Source organism: Podarcis melisellensis (assembly GCF_964234715.1).
Source record: "Podarcis melisellensis genome assembly, chromosome: Z".
Taxonomy (NCBI): domain Eukaryota; kingdom Metazoa; phylum Chordata; class Lepidosauria; order Squamata; family Lacertidae; genus Podarcis; species Podarcis melisellensis.
This window is the reverse complement of record NC_138547.1, coordinates 612,273-629,785: the sequence shown is the minus strand read 5'-3', so window position 1 is coordinate 629,785 and position 17,513 is coordinate 612,273. Positions and strand designations below refer to the sequence as shown.

At 52.9% G+C, this 17,513-nt stretch overlaps 1 protein-coding gene across 1 annotated transcript in view; it reads left to right on the top strand.

Annotated features, from left to right (window-relative positions):
* Positions 1–17,513, top strand: part of SPTAN1 (spectrin alpha, non-erythrocytic 1) — a 228,594-nt gene that overhangs the window by 172,832 nt on the left and 38,249 nt on the right. Inside the window, exons 45-48 of the mRNA XM_081898017.1 lie at positions 1,635–1,711; positions 3,534–3,743; positions 9,825–10,121; positions 14,359–14,471. Coding sequence (XP_081754143.1) covers positions 1,635–1,711; positions 3,534–3,743; positions 9,825–10,121; positions 14,359–14,471 — 697 coding nt within the window. The remainder of the gene's footprint in view (positions 1–1,634; positions 1,712–3,533; positions 3,744–9,824; positions 10,122–14,358; positions 14,472–17,513) is intronic.

Genomic DNA, 17,513 nt, shown 5'->3' with positions numbered 1-17,513 from the left:
TCAGTGCTAGGGTTGGGCGAGGGTTAGGGGGCAGGGTTGGGGTCAATGCTAAGGTTGGGTTAGGATTAAGAATAGGCTCAGGGTTAGGGGTCAGTGGTAAGGTTGGGTTAGGGTTAGGAGTCAGTGCTAGGGTTGGGTTAGGGGTCAGGGTTAGGGTTAGGAATAGGGTCAGGGTTAGGGGTCAGTGGTAGGGTTGGGTTAGGGTTAGGAATAGGGTTAGGGGTCAGATCTAGGGTTGGGTTAGGATTAAGAATAGGGTCAGGTTTAGGGGTCAGTGGTAGGGTTGGGTCAGGGTTAGGGGTCAGTGCTAGGGTTGGGTTAGGGTTAGGAATAGGGTCAGGGTTAGGGGTCAGTGGTAAGGTTGGGTTAGGGTTAGGAATAGGGTTAGGGGTCAGGGGTAGGGGTCAGGGGTAGGGTTGGGGTAGGGGTTAGGGGTCAAGGTTAGGGGTCAATGCTAAGGTTGGGTTAGGATTAAGAATAGGGTCAGGGGTCAGTGGTAGGGTTGGGTTAGGGTTAGGGGTCAGTGCTAGGGTTGGGTTAGGGGTCAGGGTCAGGGTTAGGAATAGGGTCAGGGTTAGGGGTCAGTGGTAGGGTTGGGTTAGGGATAGGGGTCAGGGTTAGGGGTCAGGGTTAGGGATAGGGGTCAGTGGTAGGGTTGGGTTAGGGTTAGGGGTCAGTGCTAGGGTTGGGTTAGGGGTCAGGGTTAGGGTTAGGAATAGGGTCAGGGTTAGGGGTCAGTGGTAGGGGTAGGGGTCAGTGCTGGGGTTGGGTGAGGGATAGGGGTCAGGGTTAGGGTTAGGGGTCAGTGCTAGGGTTGGGCGAGGGTTAGGGGGCAGGGTTAGGGGTCAATGCTAAGGTTGGGTTAGGATTAAGAATAGGGTCAGGGTTAGGGGTCAGTGGTAGGGTTGGGTTAGGGTTAGGGGTTAGGGGTCAGGGTTAGGGGTCAGTGTTGGGCGAGGGTTAGGGGTCAGTGCTATGGTTGGGTTAGGGTTAGGGGTTAGGAATAGGGTCAGGGTTAGGGGTAGGAATGGGGTTAGGGGTTAATGCTATGGTTGGGTTGGGTTTAGGGGTCAGGGTTAGGGATGGGTTAGGGGTCAGTGCTACGGTTGGGTTAGGGGTCAGGGTTAGGGGTCAGTGCTAGGGTTAGGGTTAGGAATAGGGTCAGACTTAGGGGTCAGTGCTAGAGTTGGGTTAGGGGTCAGGGGTTGGGTTAGGAATAGGGTCAGGGTTAGGGTTCAGTGATAGGGGTCAAGGTTAGGGGTCAGTGCTAGGGGTCAAGGTTAGGGGTCAGTGCTAGGGTTGGCTTAGGGGTCAATACTATGTGTGGGTCAGGAGTCAATGCTAGGTGTGGGTCACGGTTAGGGGTCAAGGTTAGGGGTCAGTGCTAGGCTTGGCTTAGGGGTCAGTGCTATGTGTGGGTCAGGGTTAGGGGTCAAGGTTAGGGATCAGTACTAGGCTTGGGTTAGGGGTCAACACTGTGTGGGTCAGGGTTAGGGGTCAAGGTTAGGGGTCAGTGCTAGGCTTGGCTTAGGGGTCAGTGCTAGGGTTGGTTTAGGCTTAAGAATAGGGTCTGCCCCACGGAAGCCCCGAACCTGAACTAACCCTGCCCCACTTCTCTGCCCCACATATTCTAGGGGAGAAAGAGAACAGCCTCAAGACGGACGATTACGGCCGGGATCTGTCTTCTGTCCAGACTCTGCTGACCAAACAGGTGACCCCTAACCCTGACCCCTAAGTGGGGGGCGGAGCTTCTTGCCCCATGGAATTCAATTCGGGTGGGTGGGGCTTCTTGCCCCACAGGAATCAAAGCCCTGACCCCTATCTGGGGGGGCAGAGCTTCTTGCCCCACAGGACTCCAACTCCTGACCCCTCTACCCGGGAGGGCGGAGCTTCCTGCCCCACTGAATTCGAACCCGCTCCCCTGACCCCAATCTGGGTGGGCGGAGCTTCTTGCCCCACATAATTTGATCCGGGTGGGCGGAGCTTCCTGCCCACAGGACTCCAACCCCTGACCCCACAATCCAAGTGGGTGGACCTTCTTGCCCCACGGAATTTGAACCCGCTCCCTGACCCCAATCCAGGTGGACAGAGATTCCTGCCCCACAGAATTCAAAGCCACTCTCCTGACCCCTCAATCCTGTTGTTCGGAGCTTCCGGCCCCACAGAATTCAAACCCGCTCCCTTGACTCCTCTATCCTGCTGGGTGGAGCCTCCCGCCCCACACAATCCGAACCCCTGCCCCACTTTTCTGCCCCCCAACCAGGAAACATTTGACGCCGGCCTCCAGGCCTTCCAGCAGGAAGGGATCTGACCCCTCAGTCTGGGCGGGCGGAGCTTCCTGCCCCACAGAATTCCAACCCACTCTCCTCTCCCTCATCCGGGTGGGCGGAGCTTCCTGCCCCATGGCATTCGAACCCGCTCCCCTGACCCCCCATCTGGGTGGGTGGAGCTTCCTGCCCCCAAACCCTCCACCCCCTGATCCCTCAAACCCGCTGGGCGGAGCTTCCTGCCCCACAGAATTCCAACCCACTCCCCTTACCCCTCCCCTGATGGGTGGAGCTTCCTGCCCCACAGAATTCAAACCCACTCCCCTCTCCCTTGATCCAGTTCCAACCCAGGCCCCACAGAATTCTCCCCACATCATCCCAACCCGCACCCCACAGAATTTTAACCCCTGCCCTACACTATGCCCCCAACCCAGAATTCAAACCCGCGCCCCACAGAATTCTCCCCACATCATCCCAACCCGCACCCCACAGAATTTTAACCCCTGCCCCACACTTTTCCTGCCCCCCAACCAGGAAACCTTTGACGCCGGCCTGCAGGCCTTCCAGCAGGAAGGGATCTGACCCCTCAATCCGGGTGGGCGGAGCTTCCTGCCCCACAGAATTCAACCCCCTGACCCCAATCTGTGTGGGTGGAACTTCCTGCCCCACAGAATTCAAACCCACTCCCCTCTCCCTCGATCCAATTCCAACCCGCGCCCCACAGAATTCTCCCCACATCATCCCAACCCGCACACCACAGAATTTGAACCACTGCCCCACAGAATTCCAACCCGCGCCCCACAGAATTCTCCCCACATCATCCCAAGCCGCACCCCACAGAATTTTAACCCCTTCCCCACACTTTGCCCCCAACCCAGAATTCGAACCCGCGCCCCACAGAATTCTCCCCACATCATCCCAACCCGCACCTCACAGAATTTTAACCCCTGCCCCACGCTTTGCCCCCAACCCAGAATTCGAACCCGCGCCCCACAGAATTATCCCCACATCATCCCAAGCCGCACCCCACAGAATTTTAACCCCTGCCCCACACTTTGCCCCCAACCCAGAATTCGAACCTGTGCCCCACAGAATTCTCCCCACATCATCCCAACCCGCACCCCACAGAATTTTAACCCCTGCCCCACGCTTTGCCCCCAACCCAGAATTCGAACCCGCGCCCCACAGAATTCTCCCCACATCATCCCAACCCGCACCCCACAGAATTTTAACCCCTGCCCCACACTTTTTCTGCCCCCCAACCAGGAAACCTTTGACGCCGGCCTGCAGGCCTTCCAGCAGGAAGGGATCTCCAACATCGCCGCCCTCAAGGAGCAGCTATTGGCCGCCCGCCACGTCCAATCGAAAGCCATCGAGGCCAGACACGCCTCCCTGACGAAGCGCTGGAACCAATTGCTGGCCGGATCGGCCGCCCGGAAGAAGAAGCTTCTGGAAGCCCAGGAGCATTTCCGGAAGGTGGGCGGGGCTTCGTTGGGGGGCAGAGAAAAAGGGGGCAGGTTTGGGACCCATAGGAAATAGGGGAAGAAGCTTCCGGAAGCCCAGGAGCACTTTTGGAAGGTGGGCGGGGCTTCTGTGGGGCAGGGGGAAAGGGGGCAGTCAGGACCCATAGGAAATGGAAAGGGGGCGGGGCTTCAGTGGGGAGGAAAAGGGGCAGGTTTGGGACCCATAGGAAATAGAAGCAGCTACTGGAAGATTCTGGAAGGTGGGCGGGGCTTCAGCAGGGGGTAGGGGAAAGGGGCGGGGCTTATGTGGGGAGAAAGGGGGCAGGGAAAGGGGTGGGGTTTCTGTGGGGAGAAAAGGGGGCAGGTTGTGGGCGGAGCTTCTGTGGGGAGAAAGGGGCAGGTTGTGGGCGGGGCTTCTGTTGGGAGGAAAAGGGGGCAGGTTGTGACCCATTGAAGAAGCTTCTGGTGGGCGGGGCTTCGGTGGGGCAGGGGGAAAGAGGGAAAGGGGGCAGGTTGGGACCCATAGGAAAGAGAAGAAGCTTCCGGAAGGTGGGCAGGGCTTCAGTGGGGAGAAAAGGGGGCAGGGCTTCAGTGGGGAGGAAAAGGGGGCAGGTTGGGGGCAGAGAAAAGGGCGGGGCTTCAGTGGGGAGGAAAAGGGGGCAGGTTGGGACCCATAGGAAATAGAAGCTTCCGGAAGGTGGGCAGGGCTTCAGTGGGGAGGAAAAGGGGGCAGGTTGGGACCCATAGGAAATAGAAGCTTCCAGAAGGTGGGCAGGGCTTCAGCGGGGAGGAAAGGGGCAGGGCTTCAGTGGGGGAAAAAAGGGGTGGGGCTTCTGTGGGGAGGATAAGGGGGCAGGTTGTGGGCGGGGCTTAAGTGGGAAGGAGAACGGGGCAGGTTTGGGACCCATAGGAACTAGAAGGAGAAGCTTCTGGAAGCTTCTGGAAGATCAGGAACACTTCCGGAAGGTGGGCAGGGCTTCTGTGGGGCAGAGAAAGGGGTGGGGCTTCAGTGGGGAGAAAAAGAGGACACGCCTCCCTGACGAAGCGCTGGAACCAATTGCTGGCCGGATCGGCCGCCCGGAAGAAGAAGCTTCTGGAAGCCCAGGAGCACTTCTGGAAGGTGGGCGGGGCTTCGTTGGGGGGCAGAGAAAAAGGGGGCAGAGAAAGGGGGTGGGGCTTCCGTGGGGAGGAAAAAAAGGGGCAGGTTGGGGGCAGAGAAAAGGGCGGGGCTTCAGTGGGGAGGAAAAGGGCGGAGCTTCAGTGGGGCAGAGAAGGGCGGGGCTTTAGTGGGGAGGAAAAGGGGGCAGGTTGGGGGCAGAGAAAAGGGCGGTGCTTCAGTGGGGCAGAGAAAGGGGCGGGGCTTCAGTGGGGAGGAAAAGGGGGCAGGTTTGGGACCCATAGGAAATAGACGGAGAAGCTTCCGGAAGGTGGGCAGGGCTTCAGTGGGGAGAAAAAAAGGGGAGGGCTTCAGTGGGGAGAAAAAGGGGGCAGGGCTTCAGTGGGGAGGAAAAGGGGACACGCCTCCCTGACGAAGCGCTGGAACCAATTGCTGGCCGGATCGGCCGCCCGGAAGAAGAAGCTTCTGGAAGCCCAGGAGCATTTCCGGAAGGTGGGCGGGGCTTCGTTGGGGGCAGAGAAAGGGGGTGGGGCTTCCATGGGGAGAAAAAAGGGGAGGGCTTCAGTGGGGAGAAAAGGGGTGGGGCTTCAGTGGGGAGGAAAAGGGGGCAGGTTGTGGGCGGGGCTTCTGTGGGGAGAAAAGGGGCAGGTTGTGGGCGGGGCTTCAGTGGGGAGGAAAAGGGGGGCAGGTTGTGGACGGGGCTTCAGTGGGGAGGAAAAGGGGGCAGGGCTTCAGTGAGGAGAGAAGGGGCGGGGCTTCAGTGGGGAGAAAAAGGGGCAGGGCTTCAGTGGGGAGGAAAAAGGGGCAGGTTGTGGGTGGGGCTTCTGTGGGGAGAAAAAAGGGGGCAGGTTGTGGGTGGGGCTTCAGTGGGGAGGAAAAGGGGCGGGGCTTCAGTGGGGAGAAAAGGGGGCAGGGCTTCAGTGGGGAGGAAAAGGGGGCAGGTTGTGGGCGGGGCTTCAGTGGGGAGAAAAAAGGGGGAGGCTTCAGTGGGGAGAAAAGAGGGCAGGGCTTCAGTAGGGAGGAAAAGGGGGCAGGTTGTGGGTGGGGCTTCAGTGGGGAGGAAAAGGGGGCAGGGCTTCAGTGGGGAGAGAAGGGGCGGGGCTTCAGTGGGGAGGAAAAGGGGGCAGGGCTTCAGTGGGGAGGGAGGGGGCGGGGCTTCAGTGGGGAGAAAAAGGGGCAGGGCTTCAGTGGGGAGGAAAAAGGGGCAGGTTATGGGCGGGGCTTCAGTGGGGAGAAAAAGGGGGAGGCTTCAGTGGGGAGAAAAGGGGGCAGGTTGTGGGCGGGGCTTCAGTGGGGAGAAAAAAGGGGGCAGGGCTTCAGTGGGGAGAGAAGGGGTGGGGCTTCAGTGGGCAGAGAAAGGGGGCAGGGCTTCAATGGGGAGAAAAAAGGGGCAGGTCAGGACCCATAGGAAATAGAAAGGGGGTGGGGCTTCAGTGGGGAGGAAAAGGGGACACGCCTCCCTGACGAAGCGCTGGAACCAATTGCTGGCCGGATCGGCCGCCCGGAAGAAGAAGCTTCTGGAAGCCCAGAAGCACTTCCGGAAGGTGGGCGGGGCTTTGTTGGGGGGCAGAGAAAAAGGGGGCAGGTTTGGGACCCATAGGAAATAGGGGAAGAAGCTTCCGGAAGCCCAGGAGCACTTTTGGAAGGTGGGCGGGGCTTCATTGGGGGTGGGGTTTCAGTGGGGAGGGAAAGGGGGCAGGGTGTGGGCGGGGCTTCTGTGGGGAGAAAAAAGGGGGCAGGTTGTGGACGGGGCTTCTGTGGGGAGGAAAAGGGGGCAGGGCTTCAGTGAGGAGGAAAAGGGGCAGGTTATGGGCGGGGCTTCAGTGGGGAGAAAAAAGGGGAGGCTTCAGTGGGGAGAAAAGGGGCGGGGCTTCAGTGGGGAGAAAAAGGGGGCAGGGCTTCAGTGGGGAGAGAAGGGGCGGGGCTTCAGTGGGGAGAAAAAGGGGGCAGGGCTTCAGTGGGGAGGAAAAAGGGGCAGGTTGTGGGTGGGGCTTCTGTGGGGAGAAAAAGGGGCAGGTTGTGGACGGGGCTTCTGTGGGGAGAAAAAGGGGGCAGGGCTTCAGTGGGGAGGAAAAGGGGGCAGGTTGTGGGCGGGGCTTCAGTGGGGAGGAAAAGGGGGCGGGGCTTCAGTGGGGAGAAAAGGGGGCAGGGCTTCAGTGGGGAGGAAAAAGCGGCAGGTCAGGACCCATAGGAAATAGAAAGGGGGTGGGGCTTCAGTGGGGAGAAAAAGGGGACACGCCTCCCTGACGAAGCGCTGGAACCAATTGCTGGCCGGATCGGCCGCCCGGAAGAAGAAGCTTCTGGAAGCCCAGGAGCACTTCCGGAAGGTGGGCGGGGCTTCCGTGGGGCAGGCTGGGACCCATAGGATAGAGGAGGAGAAGCTTCTGGAAGGTGGGCGGGGCTTCCGTGGGGAGAAAAAGGGGGCAAGAGAAGAAGCTTCCAGGAGCCCAGGAAGACTTCCAGAAGGTGGGCGGGGATTCAGTGGGGAGAAAAAGGGGGCAGGTTGTGAGCGGGGCTTGCGTGGGGAGGAAAAGGGGGCAGGTTGTGGGCGGGGCTTGCGTGGGGAGGAAAAGGGGGCAGGTTGTGGGCGGGGCTTGCGTGGGGAGGAAAAGGGGGCAGGTTTGGGACCCATAGAAAATAGGGGAAGAAGCTTCCGGAAGCTCAGGAAGATTTCAGGATGGTGGGCGGGGCTTCCATTGGGCGGGGATTCAGTGGGGAGAAAAAGGGGGCAGAGTAAGGGGCGGGGTTTCCGTGGGGAGGAAAAGGGGGCAGGTTTGTGACCCATAGGAAATAGAAGGAGAAGCTTCCTGAAGGTGGGCAGGGCTTCAGTGGGGAGAAAAAGGGGAAGGTTGGGGGGCCGAGAAAGGGGCGGGGCTTCAGTGGGGAGGAAAAGGGGGCAGGTTGTGGGCGGGGCTTCAGTGGGGAGAAAAGGGGGCAGGGCTTCAGTGGGGAGAAAAAGGGGCAGGTTGGGGGCAGAGAAAAGGGCGGGGCTTCAGTGGGGAGGAAAAGGGGGCACGTTTGGGACCCATAGGAAATAGAAGGAGAAGCTTCCGGAAGGTGGGCAGGGCTTCAGTGGGGAGAAAAAGGGGGCAGGGCTTCCGTGGAAAAGGGGGCAGGTTGTGAGCGGGGCTTCAGTGGGGAGGAAAAGGGGGCAGGTTTGGGACCCATAGGAAATAGAAGCAGCTTCCGGAAGGTGGGCGGGGCTTCAGTGGGGAGGAAAAGGGGGCAGGGCTTCAGTGGGCAGAGAAAGGGGGCAGGGCTTCAGTGGGGAGGAAAAAGGGGCAGGTCAGGACCCATAGGAAATAGAAAGGGGGTGGGGCTTCCGTGGGGAGAAAAAGGGGACACGCCTCCCTGACGAAGCGCTGGAACCAATTGCTGGCCGGATCGGCCGCCCGGAAGAAGAAGCTTCTGGAAGCCCAGGAGCACTTCCGGAAGGTGGGCGGGGCTTCCGTGGGGCAGGGGAGGAGGGAAAGGGGGTGGGGCTTCAGGGGGAAAGGGGGCAGGTTGGGACCCATAGGAAAGAGGAGAAGCTACTGGAAGCTTCTGGAAGCTCAGGAACACTTCCAGAAGGTGGCGCGGGGCTTCCGTGGGGCAGGGGGGGAGAAAGGGGGCAGGACTCATAGAAAAAAGGGGGTAGGACCCATAGGAAATAGAAGCTTCCGGAAGCCCAGGAGCACTTCCGGAAGGTGGGCGGGGCTTCGTTGGGGGGCAAAGAAAGGGGATGGGACTTCAGTGGGGTGGGGAGAAAAAGGGGGCAGAAGAAGAAGCTTCCGGAAGCCCAGGAGCACTTCCGGAAGGTGGGCGGGGCTTCGTTGGGGGGCAGAGAAAAAGGGGGCAGAGAAAGGGGGTGGGGCTTCCGTGGGGAGGAAAAAAAGGGGCAGGTTGGGGGCAGAGAAAAGGGCGGTGCTTCAGTGGGGCAGAGAAAGGGGCGGGGCTTCAGTGGGAAGGAAAAGGGGGCAGGTTTGGGACCCATAGGAAATAGACGGAGAAGCTTCCGGAAGGTGGGCAGGGCTTCAGTGGGGAGAAAAAAAGGGGAGGGCTTCAGTGGGGAGCAAAAGGGGGCAGGGCTTCAGTGGGGAGAAAAGGGGTGGGGCTGTGGGACCCATAGGAAATAGAAGCTGCTTCCGGGAGGTGGGTGGGGCTTCCGTGGGGGGCCAGAGAAAGGGGGCAGGGCTTCAGTGGGGAGAAAAAGGGGGCAGAAGAAGAAAGGGGGCGGAGCTTCAGTGGGGAGAAAAAGGGGGCAGCTGTGGGACCCATAGGAAATCGTAGAAGCGTCCGGAAGGTGGGTGGGGCTTCCGTGGGGAGGAAAAGGGGGCAGAAGAAGAAAGGGGGCGGAGCTTCAGTGGGGAGAAAAAGGGGGCAGCTGTGGGACCCATAGGAAATCGCAGAAGCTTCCGGAAGGTGGGTGGGGCTTCCGTGGGGAGAAAAAGGGGGCAGAAGAAGAAAGGGGGCAAAGGGGGCGGAGCTTCAGTGGGGAGAAAAAGGGGGCAGCTGTGGGACCCATAGGAAATCGCAGAAGCTTCCGGAAGGTGGGTGGGGCTTCCGTGGGGAGAAAAAGGGGGCAGAAGAAGAAAGGGGGCAAAGGGGGCGGAGCTTCAGTGGGGAGAAAAAGGGGGCAGCTGTGGGACCCATAGGAAATCGTAGAAGCTTCCGGAAGGTGGGTGGGGCTTCCGTGGGGAGAAAAAGGGGGCAGGTTGGGACCCTGAGTAGAGATCATCATTATTCTCATTATTATTATTATTATTATTATTATTATTATTATTATTCTCATTATTATTATTATTATTAATATTATTCTCATTATTATTATTATTATTATTATTATTATTATTCTCATTATTATTATTATTATTCTCATTATTATTATTATTATTCTCATTATTATTAATATTATTATTATTCTCATTATTATTATTATTAATATTATTATTATTATTAACGATAACAATATTAATTTTTCTCTCTCGCCACCAACAGGTGGAAGATCTCTTCCTCACCTTCGCCAAGAAGGCCTCCGCCTTCAACAGCTGGTTCGAGAACGCGGAAGAAGATCTAACGGATCCCGTCCGCTGCAACTCGCTGGAGGAGATCCGGGCGCTGAGGGAGGCGCATGACGCCTTCCGCGCCTCCCTAAGCTCCGCCCAGGCCGACTTCAACCAATTGGCCGAGCTGGAGAGGCAGATCCGGAGCTTCCGGGTCGCCTCGAACCCGTACACTTGGTTCACCATGGAGGCGCTGGAGGAGACCTGGCGGAACCTGCAGAAGATCATCAAGGTAGTGGATCCCAGATCCCCTTCCCTGTCGGAAGCTCCAGGCGGTTCTAGTCGGTTTTGGAAGGTTTTGGAAGGTTCTAGGTTCCTTTCCGGGTGGAAAGGTAGTGGGTCTCCCCGGGGATCCCCAGATCCCCTTCCCTGTCAGAAGTTCTAGGTGGTTCTAGTAAGTTTTGGAAAGTTTCGGAAGGTTCTGGAAGGTTCTAGGTTCCTTTCCGGATGGCCTTGAACCCCTGGCGGAACCTCCAGGAGATCATCAAGGTGGTGGATTTCCCTGGGGATCCCATTCTGGAAAGTTTGGGATCCCATTCTAGAAAGCCTCGAACCCGTACACTTGGTTCACCATGGAGGCGCTGGAGGAGACCTGGCGGAACCTGCAGAAGATCATCAAGGTAGTGGATCCCAGATCCCCTTCCCTGTCGGAAGCTCCAGGCGGTTCTAGTCGGTTTTGGAAGGTTCTGGAAGGTTTTGGAAGGTTCTAGGTTCCTTTCCGGATGGCCTTGAACCCCTGGCAGAACCTCCAGGAGATCATCAAGGTGGTGGATTTCCCTGGGGATCCCATTCTAGAAAGTTTGGGATCCCATTCTAGAAAGCCTCGAACCCGTACACTTGGTTCACCATGGAGGCGCTGGAGGAGACCTGGCGGAACCTGCAGAAGATCATCAAGGTAGTGGATCCCTGATCCCCTTAACTGTTGGGAGGTTAGAGGCTGTTCTGGAAAGTTCGGGAAGGTTCTATGTTGCTTTCTGGGTGGCTGGCGGAAGATGATCAAGGGAGTGGATCTCCCAGGGGATCCCCAAATTGAAGGTTTCGGAAGGTTCTATGAGCTTCCCGGAATCCCCAGATCCCTTTCCCTCTTGAAAGTTCCAGGTTCCAGAAAGTTCCAGAAGGTTCTAGATTCCCCTGGAATCCCTGAATCCCTTTCCCTGTTGAAAGTTCTAGGCTGCTCTATAAAGTTCTGGAAGGTTCTAGACTCCCGGAATCCCCCAAGTTAGAGGCTGTTCCGGAAGGTTATGGTAGGTTCTAGACTCCCCAGAAGCCCTAGATCCCTTTCCCTGTTGAAAGTTCTAGGCTGCTCTAGACAGTTCTGGAAATTTCTAGAAGGTTATAGCCTCCGCCAAGTCACAGATCTGAGTTTGAGACAGGGTTCTGGAACGTTCCGGTTAATTCTGGACCATGGCCTGGAGTTCCTGTCAAAGTTCTGAGCTGTTCTAGGCAGTTCTGGAATGTTCTAGGTTCCGCAAAGTCACAGGAAGCATCAAGGTAGTGGATTTCACTGGGAATCCCCAGATCCTCTTCCTTGTCGAATGTTCTGGACTGTTCTAGAAAGTTATGGAAAGTTCTAGGAGGTGCCAGACTCTCAGAATCCTCAGGTCCCTTCCCTGTTGAAAGTTCTAGGCTGTTCTAGACAGTTCTGGAAAGTTCTAGGCTTCCTAAGCTCCGCCCAGGCCGACTTCAACCAATTGGCCGAGCCGGAGAGGCAGATCTGGAGTTTCCGGGTGGCCTCGAACCCGTACACTTGGTTCACCATGGAGGCTCTGGAGACCTGGTGGAACCTGCAGAAGATCATCAAGGTAGTGGATCTCCCCGGGGATCCCCAGATCCCATTCCCTGGCCAAAGTTAGAGGCTGTTCTAGAAAGTTCTGGAAGGTTCTAGGTTCCTTTCCAGGTGGCTTTGAACCCGCACACCAGGAGACCTGACAGAACCTCCAGAAGATCATCAAGGTAGTGGATCTCCCCCGGGATCCCCAAATTGAAAAGTTAGAGACCGTTCTGGAAAGTTTTGGAAGGTTCTAGGTTCTAGCTTCACTTTTGGGTGGCCTCGAACCCCTGGCGGAATCTCCAGGTGGCCCCGAACCCATACATGAGGAGACCTGGCAGAACCTGCAGAAGATCATCAAGGTAGTGGATCTCCCCGGGGATCCCCAAATCAAAAGTTCTGGAGTGTTCTGGGAAGTTTTGGAAGGTTCCCGAAGGTTCTAGAGTCCCGAGGATCCCCAAATCCCCTCCCTGTCAAAAGTTCTAGGCTGTTCTGGAAAGTTTCATAAAGTTCTGGAAGGTTCTAGACTTCCCATGTATCCCCTTCCCTGTCAAGAGTTCTGGGCGGTTCTAGAAGGTTCTAGATTATCGGAATCCTGAAATCTCCGTTGGCAGTTAGAGACTGTTCTAGATGTTATCCTCCAGGAGATCATCAAGGTAGTGGATTTCCCTGAGGATCCCCAGATCCCATTCTAGAATATTCTGGAAGGTTCTAGGTTCCTTTCTGGGTGGCCTCGAACCTGTACACTTGGTTCACCATGGAGGCGCTGGAGGAGACCTGGCGGAACCTGCAGAAGATCATCAAGGTAGTGGATCTCCCCCGGGATCCCCGATCCCCTTCCACCAGAAGTTAGAGACAGTTCTAGAAAGTTTGGGAAGGTTCTAGGTTCCTCTCTGGGTGGCTGGCAGAAGATCATCAAGGTAGTGGATCTCCCCGGGGGAACCTGTCAAAAGTTATAGACGGTTCTAGAAAGTTCCAGAAGATTCTAGGTTCCAGGTTCCTCTCTGGGTGGCTGGCAGAAGATCATCAAGGAAGTGGATCTCCCCGGGGATCCCCTGTCAAAAGTTATAGACGGTTCTAGAAAGTTCCAGAAGATTCTAGGTTCCAGGTTCCTTTCTGGGTGGCTGGTGGGAGATGATCAAGGTAGTAGATTTCCCTGGGAATCCCCAGATCCCCTTCCCTGTTGTTAGTTAGAGATGGTTCTAGAAGGTTTTGGAAGGTTCTGGAAGGTTCTAGGTTCCTTTCTGGGTGGCTGGCGGAAGATGTTCAAGGTAGTGGATCTCCCCTGGGATCCCCAGATCCCTGTCGAAAGTTAGAGGCTGTTCTGGAAAGTGCCAGAAGGTTCCGAAAGGCATTGGTTCCTTTCCGGGTGGCTTTGAACCCGTGAAACTCTGGGGACCTGGCGGAACCTGCAGAAGATAATCAAGGTAGTGGATCTCCCCTGGGACCCCCAATTCAACTTCTCTGTTGGAAGTTCTGGACTGTTCTAGACAGTTTTGGGAAGTTCTGGAAGGTTCTAGGTTCCTTTCTGGGTGGCTGGCGGAAGATGATCCAGGTAGTGGATCTCCCCAGGGACCCCCAGATCCCTGTCGAAAGTTAGAGGCTGTTCTGGAAAGTTCCAGAAGGTTCTGAAAGGCACTAGGTTCCTTTCCGGGTGGCTTTGAACCTGTGAAGCTCTGGGGACCTGGCGGAACCTGCAGAAGATCATCAAGGTAGTGGATCTCCCCTGGGACCCCCAATTCAACTTCTCTGTTGGAAGTTCTGGACTGTTCTAGACAGTTTTGGGAAGTTCTGGAAGGTTCTAGGTTCCTTTCTGGGTGGCTGGCGGAAGATGATCCAGGTAGTGGATCTCCCCAGGGACCCCCAGATCCCTGTCGAAAGTTAGAGGCTGTTCTGGAAAGTTCCAGAAGGTTCTGAAAGGCACTAGGTTCCTTTCCGGGTGGCTTTGAACCCGTGAAGCTCTGGGGACCTGGCAGAACCTCCAGAAGATCATCAAGGTATTGGATCTCCTCGAGATATCCCCAAACCGAAGGTTCCGGAAGGTTCCGGAAGGTTCTAGACTCCCGGATCCCCAATCCCCTTCCCTGCCGAAAGTTATAGGCAGTTCTAGAAGCTCTCGAGGAGACCTGGTGGAACCTCCAGGAGATCATCAAGGTAGTGGATCTCCCCGGAGTACCCCCAAATCGAAGGTTCCGGAAGGTTATAGACTCCCGGATCCCCAATCCCCTTCCCTGTCGAAGGTTCTAGGCTGTTCTAGGCAGCACCTCCAGAAGATCATCAAGATAGTGGATCTCCCCAGGGTACCCCCAAACTGAAGGTTCTGGAAGGTTCTAGACTCCCGGATTCCTCAATCCCCTTCCCTGTCGAGAGTTCTAGGCTGTTCTAGGCGGCACCTCCAGAAGATCATCAAGGTAGTGGATCTCCCCAGGGATCCCCCCATCCCCTTCCCTGCCCAAAGTTATTAGAGACTGTTCTAGAGCGTGAGGGAAAGTTTTAGAAAGTTCCGGAAGGTTCTGGACTCTGCCGATTCGCAGAGCCGAGTTCGAGGCGGGATTCCGGACTGTTCCTAGACCCGTGGAAGGTTCTAGGCTGTTCTGGAAAGTTCTAGAGCTGGCGCAACCTCCCGGTAAACCATCAAGGTAATAATAATTAAAAGATTCTGATTGGCTAATTCCGGGTTCCCTTCGTTTGCGCCCCCCAGGAGCGGGAGCTGGAACTGCAGAAGGAGCAGCGGCGCCAGGAGGAGAACGACAAGCTGCGCCAGGAGTTTGCCCAGCATGCCAACGCCTTCCACCAGTGGATCCAGGAAACCAGGTGCGTGGAGTAGTAGTAGTAATCGTAGTAGTAATGGTAGTAATACCAATCAGAATAGTAATAATGATAGCAATAGTAACAATATATGTAATGGTAACAATAGTGAATGTAATAGTAACAATAGTCGTGGTGGTAGCAGGGGATCCAGGAAACCAGGTGCGTGGAGTAATAGTAGTAATCGTAGTAGTAGTAATGGTAGTAATACCAATCGTAATAATAGTAATAATGATAGCAATAGTAACAATATATGTAATGGTAACAATAGTGAATGTAATAGTAACAATAGTCGTGGTGGTAGCAGGGGATCCAGGAAACCAGGTGCGTGGCGTAATAGTAGTAAAAGTGGTAGTAGTAATGGTAGTAATACCAATCGTAACAATAATAGTAATAATGATAGCAATAGTAACAATATATGTAATGGTAACAATAGTGAATGTAATAGTAACAATAGTCGTGGTGGTAGCAGGGGATCCAGGAAACCAGGTGCGTGGCGTAATAGTAGTAATCGTAGTAGTAGTAATGGTAGTAATACCAATCGTAATAATAGTAATAATGATAGCAATAGTAACAATATATGTAATGGTAACAATAGTGAATGTAATAGTAACAATAGTGGTGGTAGCAGTGGATCCAGGAAACCAGGTGTGTGGAGTAATAGTAGTAATCGTAGTAGTAGTAATGGTAGTAATACCAATCGTAATAATAGTAATAATGATAGCAATAGTAACAATATATGTAATGGTAACAATAGTGAATGTAATAGTAACAATAGTGGTGGTAGCAGTGGATCCAGGAAACCAGGTGTGTGGAGTAATAGTAGTAATCGTAGTAGTAGTAATGGTAGTAATACCAATCGTAACAATAATAGTAATAATGATAGCAATAGTAACAATATATGTAATGGTAACAATAGTGAATGTAATAGTAACAATAGTGGTGGTAGCAGTGGATCCAGGAAACCAGGTGTGTGGAGTAATAGTAGTAATCGTAGTAGTAGTAATGGTAGTAATACCAATCGTAACAATAATAGTAATAATGATAGCAATAGTAACAATATATGTAATGGTAACAATAGTGAATGTAATAGTAACAATAGTAGTGGTGGTAGCAGTGGATCCAGGAAACCAGGTGCGTGGCGTAATAGTAGTAAAAGTGGTAGTAGTAATGGTAGTAATACCAATCGTAACAATAATAGTAATAATGATAGCAATAGTAACAATATATGTAATGGTAACAATAGTGAATGTAATAGTAACAATAGTCGTGGTGGTAGCAGGGGATCCAGGAAACCAGGTGTGTGGAGTAATAGTAGTAATCGTAGTAGTAGTAATGGTAGTAATACCAATCGTAATAATAGTAATAATGATAGCAATAGTAACAATATATGTAATGGTAACAATAGTGAATGTAATAGTAACAATAGTGGTGGTAGCAGTGGATCCAGGAAACCAGGTGTGTGGAGTAATAGTAGTAATCGTAGTAGTAGTAATGGTAGTAATACCAATCGTAACAATAATAGTAATAATGATAGCAATAGTAACAATATATGTAATGGTAACAATAGTGAATGTAATAGTAACAATAGTCGTGGTGGTAGCAGGGGATCCAGGAAACCAGGTGCGTGGCGTAATAGTAGTAAAAGTAGTAGTAGTAATGGTAGTAATACCAATCGTAACAATAATAGTAATAATGATAGCAATAGTAATAACAACATATGTAATAGTAACAATAGTGAATGTAATAGTAACAATAGTCGTGGTGGTAGCAGGGGATCCAGGAAACCAGGTGCGTGGCGTAATAGTAGTAATCGTAGTAGTAGTAATGGTAGTAATACCAATCGTAACAATAATAGTAATAATGATAGCAATAGTAACAATATATGTAATGGTAACAATAGTGAATGTAATAGTAACAATAGTAGTGGTGGTAGCAGTGGATCCAGGAAACCAGGTGCGTGGCGTAATAGTAGTAAAAGTGGTAGTAGTAATGGTAGTAATACCAATCGTAACAATAATAGTAATAATGATAGCAATAGTAACAATATATGTAATGGTAACAATAGTGAATGTAATAGTAACAATAGTCGTGGTGGTAGCAGGGGATCCAGGAAACCAGGTGCGTGGAGTAATAGTAGTAATCGTAGTAGTAGTAATGGTAGTAATACCAATCGTAACAATAATAGTAATAATGATAGCAATAGTAACAATATATGTAATGGTAACAATAGTGAATGTAATAGTAACAATAGTCGTGGTGGTAGCAGGGGATCCAGGAAACCAGGTGCGTGGCGTAATAGTAGTAAAAGTAGTAGTAGTAATGGTAGTAATACCAATCGTAACAATAATAGTAATAATGATAGCAATAGTAACAATATATGTAATGGTAACAATAGTGAATGTAATAGTAACAATAGTAGTGGTGGTAGCAGGGGATCCAGGAAACCAGGTGCGTGGCGTAATAGTAGTAAAAGTGGTAGTAGTAATGGTAGTAATACCAATCGTAACAATAATAGTAATAATGATAGCAATAGTAACAATATATGTAATGGTAACAATAGTGAATGTAATAGTAACAATAGTCGTGGTGGTAGCAGGGGATCCAGGAAACCAGGTGCGTGGCGTAATAGTAGTAAAAGTAGTAGTAGTAATGGTAGTAATACCAATCGTAACAATAATAGTAATAATGATAGCAATAGTAACAATATATGTAATGGTAACAATAGTGAATGTAATAGTAACAATAGTCGTGGTGGTAGCAGGGGATCCAGGAAACCAGGTGCGTGGCGTAATAGTAGTAATCGTAGTAGTAGTAATGGTAGTAATACCAATCGTAACAATAATAGTAATAATGATAGCAATAGTAACAATATATGTAATGGTAACAATAGTGAATGTAATAGTAACAATAGTCGTGGTGGTAGCAGGGGATCCAGGAAACCAGGTGCGTGGCGTAATAGTAGTAAAAGTAGTAGTAGTAATGGTAGTAATACCAATCGTAACAATAATAGTAATAATGATAGCAATAGTAACAATATATGTAATG